Source organism: Myiozetetes cayanensis, unplaced genomic scaffold (genome assembly GCF_022539395.1).
Source record: "Myiozetetes cayanensis isolate MyiCay16 unplaced genomic scaffold, myiCay2020 scf195, whole genome shotgun sequence".
NCBI lineage: Eukaryota > Metazoa > Chordata > Aves > Passeriformes > Tyrannidae > Myiozetetes > Myiozetetes cayanensis.
This window is the reverse complement of record NW_026087406.1, coordinates 49,181-74,433: the sequence shown is the minus strand read 5'-3', so window position 1 is coordinate 74,433 and position 25,253 is coordinate 49,181. Positions and strand designations below refer to the sequence as shown.

General features: G+C 59.2%; 1 protein-coding gene across 1 annotated transcript in view; it reads right to left on the bottom strand.

The window, feature by feature from the left end:
* Positions 1-539: 539 nt before the first annotated feature.
* LOC126639433 (signal-induced proliferation-associated 1-like protein 3) overlaps positions 540-25,253 on the bottom strand; it is a 29,520-nt gene continuing 4,806 nt past the window's right edge. The window contains 21 exon segments of the mRNA XM_050314199.1: positions 540-825; positions 3,248-3,300; positions 3,303-3,330; positions 4,137-4,177; positions 6,946-7,062; positions 11,711-11,870; positions 11,958-12,105; positions 14,002-14,151; positions 14,261-14,595; positions 15,208-15,308; positions 15,402-15,580; positions 15,643-15,786; positions 15,888-16,070; positions 18,157-18,431; positions 19,300-19,737; positions 19,739-19,877; positions 20,692-20,849; positions 21,469-21,572; positions 21,698-21,872; positions 21,953-22,141; positions 24,318-24,448. Coding sequence (XP_050170156.1) covers positions 676-825; positions 3,248-3,300; positions 3,303-3,330; positions 4,137-4,177; positions 6,946-7,062; positions 11,711-11,870; positions 11,958-12,105; positions 14,002-14,151; positions 14,261-14,595; positions 15,208-15,308; positions 15,402-15,580; positions 15,643-15,786; positions 15,888-16,070; positions 18,157-18,431; positions 19,300-19,737; positions 19,739-19,877; positions 20,692-20,849; positions 21,469-21,572; positions 21,698-21,872; positions 21,953-22,141; positions 24,318-24,448 — 3,398 coding nt within the window. The 3' untranslated portion in view covers positions 540-675.

Genomic DNA, 25,253 nt, shown 5'->3' with positions numbered 1-25,253 from the left:
CACAGGAACGATCCCACGGGAGATGTCGCTGTCCCAGGGGGTCTCTCTCAACCCTGGGGGGGTCTCTCAGCCCCTGGAGGGTCTCTCAGCCCCGAGGGGGTCTCTGAGCCCCGGGGGGGTGGTCCTGGAGCCCCCCCAGACCCCTCTGTCCCTCTCAGGGCTCCTCAGCAGCTCCAGCTCTGGAGAAGCTCCGGCTGTTCCCGATCCCACGAGGACGATCCCATGGGAGATGTCGCTGTCCTGGGGGGTATCTCTCAGCCCCGGGGGGGTCTCTGAGCCCCGGGGGGTGGTCCTGGAGCCCCCCCAGACCCCTCTGTGCCCCTCAGCAGCTCCAGCTCTGGAGAAGATCCTGGAGAAGCTCCGGCTGTTCCTGATCCCACAGGGATGATCCCACAGGAGATGTCGCTGTCCTGGGGGGGTGTCCTTGTCCCAGGGGGTCTCTCAGCCCCGGGGGTCTCTGAGCCCCGGGGGGGTGGTCCTGGAGCCCCCCCAGACCCCTCTGTCCCTCTCAGGGCTCCTCAGCAGCTCCAGCTCTGGAGAAGCTCCGGCTGTTCCTGATCCCACGGGGACGATCCCACAGGAGATGTCGCTGTCCCAGGGAGGTCTCTTTGTCCCAGGGGGTCTCTGAGCCCCGGGGGGGTGGTCGTGGAGCCCCCCCAGACCCTCCTGTCCCTCTCAGGGCTCCTCAGCAGCCCCGGCCCCGGAGAAGATCCTGGCGAAGCGCCGGAGCTGCCGCGCGGCCGACGTCGATTCCTGCTGGAGCCGCCGGTTGTTCTGCCGCAGGTTCGCCACCTCGGCCTGCAGGACCACCTTGTCCTGCTTCTCCTGGGGGGAAAAGGGACAGCCTGGACCAGGACACCCCCATTTGGGGTCCTGTGTCCTCATTTCCCCCCCTTTTGGGGTCCTGCACCCCCTTTTTGGGGTCCTGTGTCCTCATTTCCCCCTTTTTTGGGGTCCTTTCCATTCAATCTGCCCCCTTTTTTGGGGTCTGCAAGACCACCTTGTCCTGCTTCTCCTGGGGGAAAAGGGACAGCCTGGACCAGGACACCCTGATTTGGGGTCCTTTTGGGGTCCTACACCCCCTTTTTGGGGTCCTTTCCATTCAATCTGCTCCTTTTTGGGGTCCTGCACTCCCTGTTTGGGGTCTGGAGAACCCCCTTGTCCTGCTTCTCCTGGGGGGAAAAAGGGACAGCCTGGACCAGGACACCCCAATTTGGGGTCCTGTGTCCTCATTTCCCCCTTTTTTGGGGTCCTGTGTTCCCATTTCCCCCTTTTTTTGGGGTCCTGCATCCCCTTTTTGGGATCCTGCACCTGTTTTTTGGGTCTAGAAACCCCCCTTGTGCTGCTTCTCCTGGGGGGAGAGGGACAGCCTGGACCAGGACGCCCCGATTTGGGGTCCTTTTGGGGTCCTGCCCCCCATTTTTAGGGTCCCCAACCCCTTTTTGGGATCCTTTCCATTCAACCTGCCCCCTTTTTGGGGTCTGCAGGACCACCTTGTCCTGCTTCTCCTGGGGGGGAAAAGGGACAGCCTGGACCAGGACACCCCGAGTTGGGGTCCTTCTGGGGTCCTACACCCCCTTTTTGGGGTCCTGCACCCTCATTTCCCCCTTTTTTGGGGTCCTTTCCATTCAATCTGCCCCCTTTTTGGGGTCTGCAGGACCACCTTGTCCTGCTTCTCCTGGGGGGAAAAGGGACAGCCTGGACCAGGACACCCCCATTTGGGGTCCTGTGTCCTCATTTCCCCCTTTTTTGGGGTCCTACACCCCCTTTTTGGGGTCCTTTCCATTCAATCTGCCCCTTTTTGGGGTCCTGCACTCCCTGTTTGGGGTCTGGAGAACCCCCTTGTGCTGCTTCTCCTGGGGGGGAAAAGGGACAGCCTGGACCAGGACACCCCGATTTGGGGTCCTTTTGGGGTCCTACACCCCCTTTTTGGGGTCCTGCGTCCTCATTTCCCCCTTTTTGGGGTCTGCAGGACCACCTTGTCCTGCTTCTCCTGGGGAAAAAGGGACAGTCTGGACCAGGACACCCCCATTTGGGGTCCTGCACCCCCTTTTTGGGGTCCTGCACCCCCTTTTTGGGGTCCTTTCCATTCAATCTGCTCCTTTTTGGGGTCCTGCACTCCCTGTTTGGGGTCTGGAGAACCCCCTTGTGCTGCTTCTCCTGGGGGAAAAGGGACAGCCTGGACCAGGACACCCCCATTTGGGGTCCTGCACCCCCTTTTTGGGGTCCTGCGTCCTCATTTCCCCCCCTTTTGGGGTCCTACACCCCCTTTTTGGGGTCCTTTCCATTCAATCTGCCCCCTTTTTTGGGGTCTGCAGGACCACCTTGTCCTGCTTCTCCTGGGGAAAAAGGGACAGCCTGGACTAGGACACCCCCATTTGGGGTCCTTTTGGGGTCCTACACCCCCTTTTTGGGGTCCTGTGTCCTCATTTCCCCCCCTTTTTGGGGTCCTTTCCATTCAATCTGCCCCCTTTTTGGGGTCTGTAGGACCACCTTGTCCTGCTTCTCCTGGGGGGGAAAAGGGACAGCCTGGACCAGGACACCCCAATTTGGGGTCCTTTTGGGGTCCTGCACCCCCTTTTTGGGGTCCTACACCCCCTTTTTGGGATCCTTTCCATTCAATCTGCCCCTTTTTGGGGTCCTGCACTCCCTGTTTGGGGTCTGCAGGACCACCTTGTCCTGCTTCTCCTGGGGGGAAAAGGGACAGCCTGGACCAGGACACCCCGATTTGGGGTCCTTTTGGGGTCCTGCCCCCCATTTTTAGGGTCCCCAACCCCTTTCTGGGGTCCTTCCCCCCATTTTTGGGGTCCCCACTCACTTTTTTTGGGTCCTTTGCTCTCAACTCCTCCCTCTTTTTAGGGTCCTGCCTCCCCTTTCTGGGCTCCCCACTCACTTTTTGGGGTCCTGCCCCCCCTTTTTTGGGGTCCTGCCCCCCCTTTTTTGGGGTCCTTTGCCCCCCACCCCCCCCTTCCTTTGGGATTTTGGCCCCCACCTGTTTTTTGGGGTCCTACACCTCATTTTGGGGTCCCCACCACCCTTTTAGGCTCCTGCCCCCATTTTTAGGGTCCCCCCTCACTTTTTCTGGGTCCTTTGCCCTCAACTCCTCCTTCTTTTTAGGGTCCTGCCCCCCTTTTGGGGTCCCCACTCACTTTTTCAGGGTCCTTTCCCCCCAGCCCCCTCTTTCTTTGGGATTTCGGCCCCCTGGTTTTGGGGTCCCTCCCCAGTTTTGGGGCCCCCCTTCCCTCACCTTTTCCAGGTCACTGTGGAGCTGTTTCAGCATCGCCTCCAGCTGGGAAACCTTCCTGGCAGGTCCAGGGGGCTGGGAGGTGACTGGGGAGGCACAGGGAGATTTGGGGACCCCCAGCCTTGGGAGGGGTCCCCAAGATCCTCCCCTTTGCTCCCCCACCCCCAAATTTCAAGGGAAAGAAACACCCTCAGGGTGATCCCCAAAACAACCCCATACCCCATAAGATTTTGGGGACCCCCACCCCAAGGAGGGGACCCTGGGTGTCCCCCACCCCAAAGGGGTTTGAGGATCCCCCAGCCCTCAGTGCTCCCAAAAAACCCTTTTGGGGTCTCCCCTTCAGTTTTGGGGTCCTTTGTACTCGATCTCCCCCTTTTTAGGGTCCCACCCCCTTTTTGGGGTCCCACCCCCTTTTAGGGTCCCCACTCACTTTTAGGGTCCCACACCCCATTTTGGGGTCTTCCCTTACTTTTTGGGGTCTTTTTCCTCAATCCTCCCCCTTTTGCATTTAATTCCCCCAATTTTGGGTTCCCACCCCCCTTTTGGGGTTCCCACCCCACTTTTGGGTTTCCCACCCCCTTTTTGGGTTCCCACCCCTTTTGGGTTCCCCTTCCTCCTTTGGGTTTCCCACCCCCTTTTGGGTTCCCCTTCCCCCTTTTGGGTTTCCACCCACCTTTTGGGGTCCTGCAGCCCCTTTTCAGTTCCCACCCACCCTTTTTGGGTTCCCACCCCCCTTTTTGGTCCTGCACCCCTTGCAGTTCCCACCACCCCTTTTTGGGGTCCCCCTCACACCCAAATGGGAGGCACACCCAAATTTTGGGGGTATTTTGGGAGTACCTGAGGGAGGGGAGGTCGGGGAGCCTCTCGGGGGCACGGGGGTCCAGGAGGCTCAGCGGGGGTCCGTGAGGAGGAACAGGGACACGGCTCTCTGCACTGGGGAGGGGGTCCAGCACCCCAAAAACACCCCCAAAACACCCCAAAATACCCCAAAAACACCCCAAAAACACCCCAAAATACCCCCAAACACCCCAAAATACCCCAAAGATACAAAAAACCACCCCCAAACACCTCCAAAAATGCCCCCAAACCACCCAAAAATACAAAAACCACTTAAAATACCCCCAAACACCCAAAATACTCCCCCAAAATGCCCCAAAGCACAAAAAACCACCCCCATTTAAAACACCCCAAAATGCCCCAAAAATGCACAAAAACCACCCCAAAATACCCCAAAACACTTGAAATACCCCAAACACCCAAAAATACAAAAAACCACCCAAAAATACCCCCAAAACACCCCAAAATGCCCCAAAACCACCCCAGGAATGCCAGACCGCTTCCAAAGATGCTGCGAGGCTTAGCATGCTTGACGGTGCCCAGAAGCACAGAGGCACTTTAGAGTGTACAAAGGCGCCCCAAGTGCCCCACAGATGCGCAAGGCCTCGGTGCACAGGTGCGCCCAAGGCGCTCCGGAGTAACCCCCGAGGCGCCCCAGATCTTTTTGGTAACGCAGGCGCTAGGATAGCGCCCGAAGTGCAGGGCATCAGATGCTGAATGCCCCAAGACGCATCAGATGCACAGGCCCACTTCCCAGAGGTACTTTGACCATACAGTGCTAGACCATCATGACGCCCACAAAGATCGTCGCCGTATCTTTAGAGTACCGCCAGGAGTCCCAGGTTCATCACGGCCTTCTGTCTACAGATCACGCTTAGTCACTGATTCCCGCCCAATTCCCACCCCCGAGATCCCCCAGGACCCACACACTTTGCTGGGTTCCTCTGACCCATTGCGCCATCCCCAAGATCCCTCCCCGGCTCATTCTCCCTTTAAATCCACTCTTAATCCCCCAAAAATCCCTCAGTCTCCTCAAACCCCAAAATCCCCCAGCCCCTTTCCAGCCCCAAATCTCCCTTCACCCCCAAATCCCTCCCCAAATCCCCTTCACTCCCCAAATCCCCCCAGCCCCTTTCCACCCCCAAATCCCTCCAGCCCCCTCAACCCCCAAATTCCCTCCAGCCCCATTTCACCTCCCAAATCCTCCCAAATCCCCCCAGCCCTTCCCACTCCCAAGTCCCCTCCAGCCCCCTCAACCCCCAAATTCCCTCAGCCCCATTTCAGCCCCCAAATCCCCTCCCAAATCCCCCAGCCCCTTTTCCACCCCCAAATCCCCCTCTCACCCCCAAATCCCTCCCCAAATCCCCCTCAACCCTTTCCACCCCCAAATCCCCCCAAATCACCCCCAGACCCCTTTGCCTCCCAAATTCCCCCAGCCCTTCCCACCCCCAAATCCTCCAACCCCCTCAACCCCCAAATTCCTCTCAGCCCATTTCACCCCCAAAATCCCGTCCCAAATGCCTCCAGCCCTTTCCACCCCCAAATCCCTTCACCCCCAAATTCCCCCAGTCCTTTCCACCCCCAAATCCCTCCCAAATCCCCCAGCCTTCCCACCCCCAAAATCCCCTTCACCCCCAAATTCCCCCTAGCCCTTCCCACCCCCAAATCCCTCTCAAGTCGCTCCTTACTCCCAAATCCCCCAGAACCCTTCCCACCCCAAAATTCCCCTCCCCAGCTCCTTCTCACCCCCAAATCTCCCCTTCACCCCCAAATCCCCCAGCCCTTCCCACCCCCAAATCTCCCTTCACCCCCAAATTCCTCCCCAGCCCTTTTCACCCCAAAATCCCTCCCCAGCTCCTTCTCATTCCCAAATCCACCTCTCATCCCCAAAATCCTCAATCTCCCTCAACCCCAAAATCCTCCCAGCCCATTTCAGCCCCCAAATTCCCTCCCAAATCCCTCCCAGCCTTCCCACCCCCAAATCCCCTCTCCCCCAAATCCTCCCCAATCCCTCCAGCCCTTTCACCCCCAAATCACCCCCAGACCCTTTGCCTCCCAAATTCCCCCCAGCCCTTCCACCCCCAAATCCCCTCAACCCCCTCAACCCCCAAATTCCCTCAGCCCCATTTCAGCTCCCAAATCCCCCAGCCCCTTCTCACCACTCAAATCCACCCTTCATCCCCAAAATCCCCTCAGCCCCCTCAACCCCCAAATTTCCCCCAACCCCATTTCAGCCCCCCAAATTCCCTCCCAAATCCCCCAGCCCTTTCTAACCCCCAAATCCCTCTCCAAATCCCTCCTTTACCCCCAAATCCCCCAGGCCCTTTCCACTCCCCAAATCCCTCCTTCATCCCCAAATTCCCTCCCAGCCCTTCCACCCCCAAAATCCCCTTCACCCCCAAATCTCCCTTTCACCCCCCAAATCCCCCAGCCCTTCCCACCCCCAAATCTCCTTCACCCCCAAATCCCCCAGCCCCTTTCTAACCCCAAATCTCTCCCTTCACCCCCAAATCCTTCCCCAAATCCATAACTCTCCCAGACCCCCTTTGCCCTAAATCCCCCAAATCTTGCCTTCATCCCTCAAATCCCTCCTTCACCCCCAAATCCTCCCCAGCCCCTTCCCACCCCCAAATCTCCCCTTCACCCCCAAATCCCCCAGCCCCTTCCCACCCCCAAATCTCCCCTTCACCCCAAATCCTTCCCCAAATCCCCCAGACCCCCTTTACCCCCAAAACCTCCCCAAATCTTGCCTTAGCCCCCAAATTCCCTCCCAGCCCCTTTCCACCCCCAAAATCCCCCTTCACCCCCAAAATCCCCCCAGGTCCTTCCCACCCCCCAAAATCCCCCAATTTGGGGTCCCCCACCTTCGTAGGCCTTGGCAGCGCTGACCAGGCTGGCCCATTCCAGCCCCGCCGTGTCGGGCAGGGGGATCAGCCCGGGGTCCATCCGGCACAGGGGCAGCTCTGGGGACACCCCAGGGGCTGGGGGGACACCCCAAAATCACCCACGGCACCAAAACATCCCAAAACAACCCCAAAACGACCCCAAAAACATTCACATCCTTCACGGGAAACCCAAATGTCACAGTGCCCAAAACATCCCCAAAACAACCCCAAAAACATTCACATCCTTCATGGGATACCCAAATATCAGTCATGGTACCAAAACATCCCAAAACAACCCCAAAAACATTCACATCCTTCATGGGATACCCCAAAATCAGTCATGGCACCAAAACATCCCAAAACAACCCCAAAAACATTCACATCCTTCAGGGGATACCCCAAAATCATTCACGGCACCAAAACATCCCAAAACCGCCCCAAAAACATTCACATCCTTCAGGGGAAACCCCAAAATCACTCATGGTACCCAAAACATCCCAAAACACCCCAAAACAACCCCAAAAACATTCACATCCTTCATGGGATACCCCAAAATCACTCACGGCACCAAAACGACCCCAAAACACCCCAAAAACATTCACATCCTTCAGGGGATACCCCAAAATCAGTCATGGCACCAAAACATCCCAAAACATTCACATCCTTCAGGGGACACCCCAAAATCACTCATGGTACCCAAAACATCCCAAAACACCCCAAAACAACCCCAAAAACATTCACATCCTTCATGGGATACCCCAAAATCACCCACGGCACCAAAACGACCCCAAAACATTCACATCCTTCAAGGGACACCCCAAAATCAGTCACAGCACCAAAACGACCCTAAAATAGTCACATCCTTCATGGGATACCCCAAAATCACTCACGGCACCCAAAACAACCCCAAAACAACCCCAAAACATTCACATCCTTCAGGGAATACCCCAAAATCACTCACGGCACCCAAAACAACCCCAAAACAACCCCAAAAACATTCACATCCTTCAGGGGACACCCCAAAATCAGTCATGGCACCAAAACATCCCAAAACATTCACATCCTTCAGGGGACACCCCAAAATCACTCATGGCACCAAAATGACCCCAAAACACCCCAAAACATTCACATCCTTCAGGGGATACCCCAAAATCACCCATGGCACCAAAATGACCCCAAAACATTCACATCCTTCATGGGACACCCCAAAATCACTCATGGCACCAAAATGACCCCAAACAACCCCAAAAACATTCACATCCTTCATGGGATACCCCAAAATCAGTCATGGCACCAAAATGACCCCAAACAACCCCAAAACATTCACATCCTTCAGGGGAAACCCCAAAATCACTCATGGCACCCAAAACATCCCAAAACATTCACATCCTTCATGAGATACCCAAATATCAGTCATGGCACCAAAACATCCCAAAACCACCCCAAAACATTCACATCCTTCATAGGATACCCCAAATTCACTCACGGCACCAAAACAACCCCAAAACGACACCAAAACATTCACATCCTTCAGGGGAAACCCCAAAATCACCCACGGCACCAAAACATCCCAAAACAGCCCCAAAACAACCCCAAAACATTCACATCCTTCAGGGGATACCCCAAAATCACTCATGGCACCCAAAATGACCCCAAACAGCCCCAAAACATTCATATCCTTCAGGAGATACCCCAAAATCACCCACAGAACCCAGAACAACCCCAAAACACCCCAACAACCCCAAAACATTCACATTCTTCATGAGATACCCCAAAATCACTCACGGCACCCAAAACATCCCAAAACGGCCCCAAAAACATTCATATCCTTCATGGGAAACCCAAATATCAGTCATGGCACCAAAACATCCCCAAACACCCCAAAACATTCACATCCTTCAGGGGATACCCCAAAATCACTCACAGCACCAAAATGACCCCAAAACGACCCCAAAAACATTCATATCCTTCAGGGGACACCCCAAAATCACCCACGGCACCAAAACGACCCCAAAACATTCACATCCTTCAAGGGACACCCCAAAATCACCCATGGCACCAAAACATCCCAAAACAACCCCAAAACATTCACATCCTTCATGGGAAACCCCAAAATCACTCATGGTACCCAAAACCACCCCAAAACACCCCAAAAACATTCACATCCTTCAGGGAATACCCCAAAATCAGTCATGGCACCAAACATCCCAAACACCCCAAAAACATTCACATCCTTCATGGATACCCCAAAATCAGTCATGGCACCAAAATGACCCCAAACAACCCCAAAACATTCACATCCTTCAGGGGAAACCCCAAAATCACTCATGGCACCCAAAACATCCCAAAACATTCACATCCTTCATGAGATACCCAAATATCAGTCATGGCACCAAAACATCCCAAAACCACCCTCAAAACATTCACATCCTTCATAGGATACCCCAAATTCACTCACGGCACCAAAACAACCCCAAAACGACACCAAAACATTCACATCCTTCAGGGGAAACCCCAAAATCACCCACGGCACCAAAACATCCCAAACAGCCCCAAATAACTCTAAACATTCACATCCTTCAGGGATACCCTAAAATCACTCATGGCACCCAAAATGACCCCAAACAGCCCCAAAACATTCATATCCTTCAGGAGATACCCCAAAATCACCCACAGAACCCAGAACAACCCTAAAACACCCCAACAACCCCAAACATTCACATTCTTCATGAGATACCCCAAAATCACTCACGGCACCCAAAACATCCCAAAACGGCCCCAAAAACATTCATATCCTTCATGGGAAACCCAAATATCAGTCATGGCACCAAAACATCCCCAAACACCCCAAAACATTCACATCCTTCAGGGATACCCCTAAAATCACTCACAGCACCAAAATGACCCCAAACAACCCCAAAACATTCACATCCTTCAGGGGACACCCTAAAATCACTCATGGCACCAAAACGAACCCCAAAACATTCACATCCTTCATAGGACACCCCAAAATCACCCATGGCACCAAATCACCCTAAACAACCCCAAAACATTCACATCCTTCAGGGAATACCCCAAAATCACTCATGGTACCCAAAACCACCCCAAAACACCCCAAAAACATTCACATCCTTCAGGGAATACCCCAAAATCAGTCATGGTACCCAAAACCACCCCAAAACACCCCAAAATATTACATCCTTCAGGATACCTCAAAATCAGTCATGGCACCAAAACTCCTAAACACCCTAAAACATTCACATCCTTCATGGGAAACCCAAATATCAGTCACGGCACCAAAACATCCCCAAAACACCCCAAAACATTCACATCCTTCAGGGGATACCCCAAAATCACCCACGGCACCAAAACATCCCAAAACATCCCAAAACGACCCCAAAACATTCACATCCTTCACGGGAAACCCCAAAAGTCACAGCCCCCAAAACAACCCCAAATTCCCTCCTAAATCCCCCTTTCCATCCCTCAGACCCCCAAATTCCCCCCAAACCCTTTCACCCCCAAACACCTCAAACACCCCAAACTCCCCAAATCCCCCCCAAATTCCCCTTCCCACCCCTCAAATCCCCTTTCCCACCCCCAAACCCTCAAATCTCCCCTCACACCCCAAATTCCCCTTTCCATCCCCCAAACCCCCAAATTCCCCCCAATCCCCACTTCCTCAAATCCCTCTTTCCCACCCCCAAACACCCCCCAAATTCCCTTTGACCCCCAAATCCCCCAATTCCCACTCAAACCCCCTTTCCCACCCTCCAAACACCCCAAATTCCCCCTAAATCCCCCAATTCCCTCAAATCCCCCTTTCCCACCCCAAACACCCCCTAAATCCCCTTGACCCCCCAAATCCCCCAGTTCCCCTCAAATCCCTTCCCACCCCAAACCCCCATTCCCCTGACCCCAATTGCCACTCAAACCCCCTTTCCCACCCCCAAACACCCCTAAATCCCCCTTTGAACCCCCAAATCCCCCAATTCCCACTCAAACCCTCTTTCCCACCCCCAAACCCCAAATTCCACCCTTGACACCCCAAATTCCCCTTTCCATCCCCAAAACCCCCAAATTCCCCCTAAATCCCCATTTCACCCCTCAAATCCCCTTTCCCACCCCCAAACACCCAAATTCCCCTTTGACCCCCAAATCCCCCAATTCCCACTCAAACCCCTCAAATCCCCTCCTGACACCCCAAATTCCCCCAAGCCCCCAAATCTCCCTTAAATCCCCCTTTTCACCCAAATCCCCTTTCAACCCCCAAATCCCTCCCAAACCCCCAAATTCCTCCTAAATCCCCCTTTCCATCCCCCAAACCCCCAAATTCCTCCTAAATCCCCATTTCCACCCTCAAATCCCCTTTCCCACCCCCAAACCCCCAAATTCCCTTTGACCCCCAAACACCCCAAATTCCCTCTTAAATCCCCCAACTCCCTTTGACCCCCAAATCCCCCAATTCCCACTCAAACCCCCTTTCCCACCCCCAAACCCCCAAATTCCCCTTTGACCCCCCAAATCCCCCAATTCCACTCAAACCCCCTTTCCCACCCCCAAACCCCCCAAATTCCCCTTTGACCCCAAATCCCCAATTCCCACTCAAACCCCCTTTCCCACCTCCAAACCCCCAAATCCTCCCTTGACCCCCAAATCCCCCAATTCCACTCAAACCCCTTTCCACCCCCAAACACCCCCTAAATCCCCCAAATCCCCCCTCTGACCCCCCAAGCCCCCTCACCCTTCCTGTCCTGGGGGTGCTGCCGGCGGCTGGGCAGGGTGCTGGAGGGATAAACCCCCGGGAACGCCTCGGGATCCAGGGTTGGGATGCGGGATTTGGGGTCGGGGGGGTCCCGGCGCCCCCCGCACAGACTCTCGTCCGACAGCGTCCTCTGCAGGGGCTGCACGGGAATTTGGGGGGGGGTCACCCCTCTGGGGGAGGGAAAGGGGAGGGAAAAAGGCTGGGAATTTCGGGAATTCCCTCTCACAGGGGGGGTTTCCGGCTCGGGGGCCGAGGAATCCATGAGGATGAGGCGCTTCAGGTCGTCCTCGATGCTGGATTTGGGGGCGCGCCGGGGGGAGCGGAGGTCGCGGAGCGAGGCCCGGAGACGGGGCTGGCCGAAGACATTCACCTGTCTGGGGGGAATATGGGGAGTGGGGGATCCCAAAATCCATGGGGGAATCCCAAAATCCATGGGGGACACCCCAATCCTGAGGGGAACCCCAAAAATCCCAGGGGTGAAGGTCCCGGAGATGGGGCTGGTTGAAGACATTCACCTGCCTGGGGGGGGGAAATGGGGATTGGGGGATCCCAAAATCTATGGGGGAATCCCAAAATCCATGGGGGACACCCCAATCCTGAGGGGAACCCAAAAAAACCCCACAATCCTGAGGGGAACCCCAAAAAATCCCAGGGCTGAAGGTCCCGGAGATGGGGCTGGCCGAAGACATTCACCTGCCTGGGGGGGGGAAATGGGGATTGGGGGATCCCAAAATCCATGGGGGAATCCCAAAATCCATGGAGGACACCCAAAATCCCAAAGGGATCCCCCAATCCTGAGGGGAACCCAAAAAAAACCCACAATCCTGAGGGGAACCCCAAAAATCCCAGGGGTGAAGGTCCCGGAGACAGAGCTGGCCGAAGACATTCACCTGTCTGGGGGGGGGAAATGGGGATTGTGGGATCCCAAAATCCATGGGGGACACCCCAATCCTGAGGGGAACCCAAAAAAACCCCACAATCCTGAGGGGAACCCCAAAAAATCCCAGGGGTGAAGGTCCCAGAGACAGGGCTGGCCGAAGACATTCACCTGTCTATGGGGGGGAAATGGGGATTGGGGGATCCCAAAATCTATGGGGGAATCCCAAAATCCATGGGGGACACCCCAAATCCCAAAGGGATCTCCCAATCCTAAAGGGAACCCCAAAAATCCCAGGGGTGAAGGTCCCGGAGACGGGGCTGGCCGAAGACATTCACCTGTCTGTGGGGGGGAAATGGGGATTGGGGGATCCCAAAATCTATGGGGGAATCCCAAAATCCATGGGGGACACCCCAATCCTGAGGGGAACCCAAAAAAACCCCACAATCCTGAGGGGAACCCCAAAAAATCCCAGGGGTGAAGGTCCCGGAGATGGGGCTGGTCGAAGACATTGACCTGTCTGGCGGGGGGAAATGGGGATTGGGGGATCCCAAAATCTATGGGGGAATCCCAAAATCCATGGGGGACACCCCAAATCCCAAAGGGATCCCCCAATCCTAAAGGGAACCCCAAAAATCCCAGGGGTGAAGGTCCCGGAGACGGGGCTGGCCGAAGACATTCACCTGCCTGGGGGGGGGGGAATGGGGATTGGGGGATCCCAAAATCCATGGGGGAATCCCAAAATCCATGGGGGAAACCCCAATCCTGAGGGGAACCCAAAAAATCCCAGGGGTGAAGGTCCCGGAGACGGGGCTGGCCGAAGACATTCACCTGTCTATGGGGGGGAAAATGGGGATTGGGGGATCCCAAAATCCATGGGGGAATCCCAAAATCCTACAGGGATCCCTCAAACACCCCAAAAATCCCATTTGAGGCTCCTTTGCCTTTGACCCCCTTTTTTAGGGTCCTGCCCCCCCTTTTTGGGCTCCTGTGCCCTCAATCCCCATTTTTGGGGTCCTGTCCCCCATTTTGGGCTCCTGTGTCCTTTGACCCCATTTTCAGGGTCCTGCCCCCATTTTGGGTTCCTGTGCCCCTGACCCCCTTTTTGGGGTCTTGCCCCCCCATTTTGGGCTCCTGTGCCCCTGACCCCATTTTTGGGGTCCTGCCCCCCCTTTTTTGGGCTCCTGTGCCCTCGATCCCATTTTTGGGGTCTTGCCCCCCCATTTTGGGCTCCTGTGCCCCTGACCCCATTTTTGGGGTCCTGCCCCCCCTTTTTTGGGCTCCTGTGCCCTCGATCCCATTTTTGGGGTCCTGCCCCCCCATTTTGGGCTCCTGTGCCCTCGATCCCCATTTTCAGGGTCCCGCCCCCTGTTTTTGGGGTCCCCCCACTCACTTTCTGGGCTCGGGGGGCTCCTCGGGCCGTTTCCATCCCGGCGCCGCCGCCGCTTTGCTCCTGCCGGGGGTCTTGGAGAAGAAGGATTTGGGGACGGAAGCGGAAAGTTGGGGGGCGGCCGAGGAGGGGAGGAGGGGCCGGGGGCTGGAACTGCCGGGAAAAGCGGGATCACCACGTGGGAATTCCCAAAAAAATCACCACCCCCCTGCCGATCCAGGGGGTGTGGGGGATCCAGGGATGAGGGGGACGCCGCCCCCACCTGGGCTTGAAGGCGTCGGGGGCGGCGGAATTCCCGCTTTTCTGCCGGCAGCTCTTCCCGGAGGGGGGGGACGGATCCCGCCTGGAATCGGCGGCGCCGCCGCTGCTGGATTTGGGAATCTTGGCGTCCCGCTGGGGGCCGGCTCTGGCGGGGGCGTCGATGCCGCTGTCGCTGGAGCCGCCCTTGGTGGGATTGGGGCTGGGATTGGGGTCGGGATCGGGGTCGGAGCCCGCGGGATCGGCCGGGTCGGACCAGCGCTCGTCGCTGTGGCCGCTGGAGGCGGTGCTGGACAGGGTGTTGGTGCTGGAATGGCTGGAATACGGCGGCTCCCCCGGCTGGAAAATGTTGGGAAGGCCCGGGGGGGGTTGGATTTTTGGGGGGGATGAGAAAGGGAAAAGGGCAAGGGGGAAGGTGGGACCATGAATGGCTGGGGCTCCCGGAATTCCTGGGGCTCCCGGAACCCCTGGTGCTCCCAAAATTCCCGAAGTCCCTGGTGGTCCCAGAATCCCTGGTGCTTTTGGGATCTCCTGGTGGTCCCCAAAATCCCTGGAGCTCCTGGAATCCCTGGTGCTCCCAAAATTGCTGGTGGTCCCAAAATCCCTGGTGCTTTTGGAATCTCCTGATGCTCCCAGAATCCCTGGTGGTCCCAAAATCCCTGGTGCTCTTGGAATCTCCTGATGCTCCCAGAATCCTTGGGGCTCCCAAAATCCCTGGTGCTCTTGGAATCCCCAGGTGCTCCCAAAATCCCTGGTGCTCTTGGAATCCCCAGGTGCTCCCAAAATCCCTGGTGCTCTTGGAATCCCCTAGTGTTCCCAGGATCCCTGGTGGTCCCAGAATCCCTGGAGCTCCCAAAATCCCTGCTGTTCCCGGGATCCCTGCTGTTCCCAGGATCCCTGCTGTTCCCAGGATCCCTGCTGTTCCCGGGATCCCCGGATCTCCCGGCTCACCTTGGAATGCCTGCTGGGCGAGTCCTTCCCGCCGGGCTCCTGCCGGCCTGGCCGTTTCCCGCCGGGCAGCCGCGACTGTGCCGGGACGTGCCAGAGGGGCTCTGGAATTCCAGAGGCGCCAAATCACTGGGATAACCCCCCCCTCATCCAAGGGGTATCCCAGGATATCCCGAGCCCTCCTGATGTTCCCATACCCGGTTTGTGGCGCTCCATGGTGCCCTCGTGGCTGCTGATCCCTCCTCCGGACGAGGAGTCGTCGTGGCTGGAGTGTCCGGAGTGTCCGGAGGAGTGTCCGGAGTGTCCGGAGGAGTGTCCGGAGTGCGGCTCCCCCGGGAACGCCGAGCGCCCGCCGTACCTACCCCGGCAAAGAAAACTCAGGAATGACCCCCCCATCCCAAAATCCCAGCGTTCCCCTCCCAAATTCCCCCCCAGTGCCCATTCCCACCTCTCCGGGAGGGTTTGTAGCGAGCGTAGGCCGTGCCGGCGCCGCCGGGGGCTGAGAAGCTTCCGGAAGGTTGCCGGTAGGGCTGTCCCGGCGCGCCGGGGGCGGCCTGGGGGGTCTCCGGGAAGCTCAGGGGTCTGGGTGGGAAAAGCAAGGTGGGGATGTGAGCGAGGGATGATGCTGATATCACCAGTGTGTCCCCCCCACACCTGCACCCCCCCACCCGCAGCCCCCTCACCTCTTGCCGTGGGGCGGCTCCCGGTGCGGTGCCGGCGGGGGTTTGGCGCGTTTGGGCGCGGTGGGGCCGCTCCACTGCCAGCCCGCGCTGCTGCGGAACGGCGGCCGGAACGCCGGGAACGGCTCCGGCTCCGCCTTGGGCTCCGCCGCGCCCGAGCCCAGCGCCAGAGACTCCGACCAGCCCCTGCCGACATGGAGTGGGGTCAGGGGGGACAGTGGGGACATGGGGGACATGGGGGAAGGGGACTCTGACCAGCCCCTGCCAACATGGAGTGGGGTCAGGGGGACACGGGGAAGGGATTTGGATCAGCCCCTGCCAACATGGAGTGGGGTCAGGGGACACAGGGGACACAGGGAAGGGGATTCTAACCAGCCCCTGCAACACACACAGGGTCAGGGGACATGGGGACATGGGGACATGGGGACATGGGGAAGGGATTTGGACCAGCCCCTGCCGACATGGAGTGGGGTCAGGGGACATGGGGACACGGGGACACGGGGAAGGGGACTCTGACCAGCCCCTGCCGACACACAGGGGTCAGGGGACACGGGGGACACGGGGGAAGGGGATTCCAAGGGATTCGACCAGCCCCTGCCGACACACACAGGGGTCAGGGGGACATGGGGACACGGGGAAGGGGATTCCAACCAGCCCCTGCCGACACACACAGGGTCAGGGGGACATGGGGACACAATGGGGAAGGGATTCGGACCAGCCCTGCTGACACACACAGGGTCAGGGGACATGGGGGACACGGGGAAGGGGATTCCAACCAGCCCCTGCCACACATCGGACAGGGGGTCAGGGGGACAGTGGAAACATGGGGGACACGGGGAAGGGGATTTGGACCAGTCCCTGCTGACACACACAGGGGTCAGGGGACATGGGGGACATGGGGAAGGGGATTCCAACCAGCCCCTGCTGACACACACAGGGTCAGGGGACAGTACACAGGGGACACAGGGAAGGATTCCAGGGATTCAGACCAGCCCTGCTGACACCCAGACGGGTCAGGGGACATGGGGACACGAGGAGGGATTCCAAGGGGACTCCGACCAGCCCCTGCCGACACACACAGGGGCTAGGGGACACGGGGACATGGGGAAGGGGCAGCACGGCCGGCACAGGGGTGGCACAGGGGTGGCACAGGGATGGCAACAAAGGCACAGGGAGGGTACAGATGGCACCAAGGGCACAAGGATGGCATGGATAGAGCCCATGGCACCCATGTCATCCCAGTGTCACCCACGTCACCCCAGTGTCACCCACGTCACACCAGTGTCACCCATGTCACCCCCGTCACCCATATCACACCAATGTCACCCCAGTGTTACCCCCGTCATCCCAATGTCACCCCCATCACCCTAGTGTCACCCATGTCACCCCAGTGCCACCCCGTCACCCCAGTGTCACCCCAGTGTCACCCCAGTGTCACCCATGTCACATCAATGTCACCCATGTCACCCCAGTGCCACCCTTGTCACCCCAGTGTCACCCCTGTCACCTGCAGGGTGTCCATCCTCATGTGGCACACCGATGATCATCCATGACGGTGCACCAATGTCATCCATGTCACACCCGTGTCACCCACGTCACCCCACTGTCACCCATGTCACACCAGTGCCACCCACGTCACCCATATCACACCAGTGTCACCCTCAGTGCCCCATCACCCCTGTACCTGCGGGGCGCCCCGTCCTCGTGGGGGGGCACGATGACCACCCTGACGGTGACGGAGGTGCGCAGCAGGTCGATCATCTGCTCGTGGTTCAGCGCCACAGCCACCACCCCCATCACACCCCCGTCACCTCAGTGTCACCCCTGTCACCCCCATCACCCCAGTGTCACCCCAGTGTCACCCCAGTGTCACCCCAGTGTCACCCCTGTCACCCCAGTGTCACCCCAGTGCCACCCCAGTGTCACCCCCCGTACCTGCGGGGTGCCCCATCCTCGTGGGGGGCACGATGACCACCCTGACGGTGACGGAGGTGCGCAGCAGGTCGATCATCTGCTCGTGGCTCAGCGCCACGGTCACCAGCCCCCATCACACCCCTGTCACCCCAGTGTCACCCCAGTGTCACCCCAGTGTCACCCCCGTACCTGCGGGGCGCCCCATCCTCGTGGGGGCACGATGACCACCCTGACGGTGACGGAGGTGCGCAGCAGGTCGATCATCTGCTCGTGGCTCAGCGCCACAGCCACCAGCCCCCATCACACCCCTGTCACCCCAGTGTCACCCCAGTGTCACCCCAGTGTCACCCCCATATACCTGCGGGGTGCCCCGTCCTCGTGGGGGGGCACGATGACCACCCTGACGGTGACGGAGGTGCGCAGCAGGTCGATCATCTGCTCGTGGCTCAGCGCCACGGCCGCCACCTTGCACACCTCGACCAGGCGGCTGCCGCGGCGCAGCCCGGCCTGCCAGGCGAAGCCGTAGTCCTCCACCTCGGCCACGGTGCCGTCGGGCTGCACGTGGAAGCCCAGCTGGCCCAGCCCGTTGCGCCGCAGCGTCATGTCCACCGTGTCGCAGCCCGACGTCGTGGCCTGGGGACACCGCGGGGGGGACACGGGGGGGAGTCAGGGGGGATGTGGGGGGACATGGTGGGGACACCGTTTTTCCACCCTCTCCCACACCTGCCCCGTTCCAGACCCTCCCCCTCTCCCACCCCCGCCCCATTTCTGACCCCTCTCTCCCACCTGCCCCATTTCTGACCCTCTCTCCCCTGCCCCATTTCTGACCCTCTCCTCTCCCAACACCCTGTCCCATTTCTGACCCTCTCTCCCTGCCCCATTTCTGACCCTCTCCCTCTCCCACCCACCTGTCCCATTTCTGACCCTTCCCCATCTCCCAACCCCTGCCCCATTTCTGACCCTCCCCATTTCTGAGCCCCTCTCCCCCATTTCAGTCCCTCCCCATTTTTGGACCCCTCCCCATTCCAGTCCCTCCCCTGTTTTGGACCCTCCCATTCCAGTCCTTTCCCCATTTTTGACCCCTCCCCATTCCAGACCCTCCTTCTCCTACCCCTCCCATTTTGCACACCTCCCCCATTTTCCCACCCTCTCCCCCTGCCCATTTCTGACCCTCACCCTCTCCTCTCCCATCTCATTTCAGTCCTCCCCATTTTGCCTCTCCTCATTTTTGACCCTCCCTCTCCCCACCCCTCCCCATTCCAGTCCTTCCCCATTTTTGACCCCTCCCATTTTTTTTCACCCTCCCCCTCTCCCCCCTCTCCCTCCTATTCTTCCAGCTCCCTCCCTCCCCTCCCCCTTTCCTCCCACCCCCAGACCCATTCCCCTCTCCCTCACCCCCTGAGCCCATCTGCCACCGACCTCTCCTTGACCTCCTCCTCCCCCATACCAGTCCCTCCCTCTCCCCCTCTTTCCCCACCCCAGCCCCATCCCCTGCCCTCACCCTGAGCCTCTGCACGATCTCCTTGACCTCCTCCTCGCCTCCATCTCCCGCCCTGACGCTGACGTGGTCTCCGCGGCCGTGGTAGATGCGCAGCAGGGCCCCGTCGGCGCTCCAGCCGATGACGTCCCCGGTGAAGCAGTTGAACACCACCTCCCTGGCGCCCAGGTCCAGCAGCACCACGAACTCGTTGGACACGCCCAGGGCGCAGGGCACGTCGGCGCCGCGGGCGAAGTCGCGGGCGGCCACGCGCCAGGCCACGGCCCCGGCGCTCTCCCGCTCGGCGCCGGCGCGCGCCTTGGCCTTCTCCTTCCTCTTGGAGGCCAGCGAGATGAGGTTGAACTTGCCGGCCGAGTCCACGGGCGTGTTGGTGACGTAGTTCTCGGCCAGGTCCTTCAGGTACTCCTGGCGCGTGCGGGTGGCCATGGTGCGGAACTTGTCCGGACTTGTGGGCGGCGTTCTCGGCGTTGATGGCCTTGGCCAGCAGGAAGTCGCGGAACTGCTCGGACTTGCGGAAGGTGACGCCGGGCGGGATGGGGGGCCCGAAGGGGGGCACGTCCTTGGAGCGGGTGACGGCCACGCTGCGGGGCAGGGGGATGAGGGAGGGGGTGGGAGGAGTGTTGGGTTCGTCCAACTGGTGGGAGCCTTCAGGCCCTGGGGGTAGAAGAGCTCGGGGGGCATCCCACCACCTTTGGGGTCATCCAGCCTCTGGGGTCATCTGACCACCTTTAGGGTCATCTGACCACCTTTGGGATCACCCAACCTCTGGGGTCATCTAACCACCTTTAGGGTCATCTGACCACCTTTGGGATCACCCAAGCACCTTTAGGGTCATCTGACCACCTTTGGGGTCATCCAACCACCTCTGGGGTCACCCAGCCTCTGGGGTCATCTGACCACCTTTGGGATCACCCAAGCACCTTTGGGCTCACCCAGCCTCTGGGGTCATCTGACCACCTTTAGGGTCATCTGACCACCTTTGGGATCACCCAAGCACCTTTAGGGTCATCTGACCACCTTTGGGATCACCCAAGCGTTGGGTTCATCCAATAACCTTTGGGGTCACCCAGCTCTTGGGATCAGCCAACCTCAGGGATCCTCCAACCACCTTTGGGATCACCCGGCTGTCGGGATCCCCCAACTCTTGGGATCCTTCAATCCTTAGGACCACCCAATCTCTGGGATCACCCAGGACCACCTCTGGGATCCCCCAACCCTTGGGATCACCCAACCACTGACTCAACGCTTCCCAACACAAGGAACAATCCCAAAATCCCACCTCAAACCCCCCCAGAGCTGCAGGACTCGTTCTCCCGACCCTTCTCCGGCTCCTCCAGCCGCATCCCATTTTTTTGGCCGGGGCTGATCCTTTCCCGGGATTCCGGAGCCCCTCACCTGTAGGAGACGTTCTCGGTGCAGGGGTGGTGGGCCCTGACGATGATGAAGACGTGCTGGAAGTGGGAGCGGATGTTCTGGGGGGTGAAGGGCAGCGCCCCGGGCTCCTGGAAGATGATGGTGACGATGTCGTTGCCGATGTGCCTCTTCCGGAGCAGCTGGGAAGGGAAGGGAAAACCACCCGGAATGGAGGGGATGGAGCATCCAGGCCTCGGGATCACCCGGTCTATGGGATCCTCCAGCCACCTTTGGGAGCTCCCAACCCTTGGGATCAACCAACTTGGGGATCACCAACCACCTTTGGGATCACCCAGCCACCTCTGGGAGCACCCAACCACCTCTGGGAGCACCCAACCACCTCTGGGAGCACCCAGCCACCTCTGGGAGCACCCAGCCACCTTTGGGATCACCCAAAAACCTTTGGGATCACCCAACGCTTGGGAACACCCAACCCCCTCTTTGGGATCATCCATCTTCTGGGATCACCCGACCACCTCTTTGGGCTCACCCAACCCTTGGGATCACCCAACCCTTGGACTCACCCAACCCATGGGATCACCCAACCCATGGGATCACCCGACCCATGGGCTCACCCAACCCATGGGATCACCCGACCCATGGGATCACCCAGCCCTGGGCTCACCCAACCCATGGGATCACCCAACCCATGGGATCACTCAACCCATAGGATCACTCGACCTCTGGCCCCACCCAGCCCTGGGCTCACCCGACCTCAGGGGGAATGGGCTGGGACCCCCATGCTGGGGGCGGTGGTACCTGCTGGCGGTTGTTGGGGGTGTAGGGCAGCATGGTGGACACGTGGAACATGATCTCGTAGTCCTGGTACGTGGTGTACAGCGAGTGGGTGCCCGTGGAATCGGCTGTGGGGGGCGGGAACGGTGGCTCAGGGGGATCTCAGGGGGATCCAGAGGGATCTCAGGGGGATCCAGGGACACTCCCAGCCCCCCCAAGCCCCGGCAGACCCCCCGGGGGTCCCGTCACCCACTCTTGGTGTCCAACTGCGCCGCGTATTTGCTGAAGGACTTGAGGGACACCTTCTCCCCCAGCAGCGCCAGGAACTCCTCCAGGGCCGGCCCGGCCTCCTCGTTGTTGTACATCTCCTCCTCCGAGCTCTGCCCGGCCTTGCAGTACAGGATCCCCACCTTGTGCCGCCGGCACAGCTGCGGGAAGAGCGGGAGTCAATCCCACCCCAGCCCTGTGTCCCCCCCCCAAACCCCCCAAAAACAACCCCCTCACCCACCCCCTGCTCGTCCAGCTTGAGCAGCTGCTCGGTGACTTTGGGGGTGCTGAGGGCCAGGCGCAGGCAGTGGATGTTGAGCTCGGGGATGACGTATTCCAGCGTGTCCCGCAGAGGGAGGCCCCGCACCGTGCCCGGCTTGCTGGTGGTGGGAGTGGCGTCCTCCAGGATGGATCCGCGGAGCGTCACCAGCTGGGAAGGGAATGGGAGAGTGGGAATGTCGACTACGGACACCACAGCGGAGAGGGGACAGAACCACGGACACCACACCCAGAGAGGGGATGGAACCACCGGAGAGGGGACAGAACCACGGACACCGCAGTGGAGAGGGGATGGAACCACGGACACCACACCAGAGCAGGGATAGAACCACGGACACCACACCCAGAGAGGGGATGGAACCACCAGAGAGGGGACAGAACCACGGACACCACACCCAGAGAGGGGATGGAACCACGGACACCACACCAGAGCAGGGATAGAACCACGGACACCACACCCAGAGAGGGGATGGAACCACGGACACCACACCAGAGCAGGGATAGAACCACGGACACCACACCCAGAGAGGGGATGGAACCACGGACACCACACCAGAGCAGGGATAGAACCACGGACACCACACCCAGAGAGGGGATGGAACCACCAGAGAGGGGACAGAACCACGGACACCACACCCAGAGAGGGGATGGAACCACGGACACCACACCAGAGCAGGGATAGAACCACGGACACCGCACCCAGAGAGGAGATGGAACCATCAGAGAGGGGACAGAACCATGGACACCGCACCCAGAGAGGGGACAGAACCACAGACACCACACCCAGAGAGGGGATGGAACCACCGGAGAGGGGACAGAACCACAGACACCACAAGGTGACGGAACCATGGACACCGCACCCAGAGAGGGGACAGAACCACAGACACCACACCCAGAGGGGATAGAACCACGGACACCACACCCAGAGAGGGGATGGAACCACCGGAGAGGGGACAGAACCACGGACACCACACCCAGAGAGGGGATGGAACCACCAGAGAGGGGACAGAACCATGGACACCACACCCAGAGAGGGGATGGAACCACCAGAGAGGGGACAGAACCACGGACACCACACACAGAGAGGGGATGGAACCACCGGAGAGGGGACAGAACCATGGACACCACAGCGGAGAGGGGACGGAACCATGAACACCACAAAGGGACAGAACCACGGACACCACATACGGAGCAGGGACAGAACCACGGACACCACACACAGAGAGGGGACGGAACCACGGACACCACACCCTGAGCAAGGACAGAACCACGGACAACCACAAGGGGATGGAACCACGGACACCACACCCGGAGAGGGGACGGAACCACGGACACCACACCTGGAGCAGGGTCAGACCCACGGACACCACACCCGGAGAGGGGACGGAACCACGGACACCACACACGGACAGGGGACAGAACCACGGACACCACACCCGGAGCAGGGACAGACCCCCGGACACCACACCCGGAGCAGGGACAGAACCACAGACACCACACCCGGAGAGGGGACAGACCCACGGACACCACACCCGGAGAGGGGACAGACCCACGGACACCACACCCGGAGCAGGGACAGACCCACGGACACCACACCCGGAGGGGACAGACCCACGGACACCACACCCGGAGCAGGGACAGATCCCCCGCCGCCCCTCCCGGAGCAGGGTCAGACCCACGGACACCACAAGGGGACAGACCCACGGACACCACACCCGGAGCAGGGACAGACCCACGGACACCACAAGGGGACAGACCCACGGACACCACACCCGGAGAGGGGACAGACCCACGGACACCACAAGGCGATGGAACCACGGACACCACAAGGGGACAGACCACACCCGGAGAGGGGACAGACCCACGGACACCACAACCAGAGCAGGGACAGACCCACGGACACCCATCCCGGAGCAGGGACAGACCCATGGACACCACAAGGGGACAGACCCACAGACACCACACCCGGAGCAGGGACAGACCCACGGACGCCCATCCCAGAGCAGGGACAGACCCACGGACACCCATCCTGGAGCAGGGTCAGACCCACGGACACCACACCCGGAGCAGGGACAGACCCACAGACACCACAAGGGGACAGACCCCCGGCCGCCCATCCCGGAGCAGGGACAGACCCACGGACACCACAGCCGGAGAGGGGACAGACCCACGGACACCACACCCAGAGCAGGGACAGACCCCCGGCCGCCCATCCTGGAGCAGGGTCAGACCCACGGACACCACAAGGGGACAGACCCACGGACACCACAAGGGGACAGACCCCCGGCCGCCCATCCCGGCCGCGGTTCCCAGGGGCGCTCCCAGACCTGGCTGGTGCGGAAGATGAGGCGGTGCTGGTACTGCGGGCCGTGCTCCTTGTGCTCCTCCAGCTTCTCCCGCCGGATGCTCACGGCCACCGGGCCCAGCTTGTCATCCACGCCAAAGTAGTTGGAATGTTCTGGGGAGGAGCAGCGGGATCAGGACGGGGGATATGGGGGTGGGGGGTGTTGGGAGGGGGACACAGAGGGGAGGGGGACACGGGGGGGACAGAGGAGGGAGGTGGGGGATGCATGTGGAGGAGACGAGGCGTGGAAGGACAAGGAAGGACAGGGAAGGGATGGAGAAGGGACACGGAAGGGATGGAGAAGGAACACGAAAAGGATGGAGAACAGACATGGAAGGGATGGAAAAGGGACATGGAAAGGAAACGGAAGGGATGGAAAAGGGACAGGGAAGGGATGGAGAAGGGACAGGGAAGGGATGGAGAAGGGACAGGGAAGGGATGGAAAAGGGACAGGGAAGGGATGGAAAAGGGACAAGGAAGGGATGGAAAAGGGACAAGGAAGGGATGGAGAACGGACATGGAAGGGATGGAGAACAGACATGGAAGGGATGGAGAACAGACATGGACATGGAAAGGGACATGGAAAGGAAACGGAAGGGATGGAAAAGGGACATTGGAAGAGATGGAGAAGGGACATGAAAAGGATGGAGAAGGGACATGAAAGGATGGAGAAGGAACATGGAAGAGATGGAGAAAGGAAATGGAAGGAACAGAGAAGGACACGGAAGGGATGGAGAAGGGACATGGAAGGGATGGAGAAGGGAAATAGAAGGGAAATGGAAAGGATGGAAAAGGGACATTTGAAGAGATGGAGAAGGGACATGGAAGGAACAGAGAAGTGACATAGAAGGGATGGAGAGCAGACACGGAAGGGACATGAAAGGGACGGAGAAGGGACACGAAAAGGATGGAGAAGAGA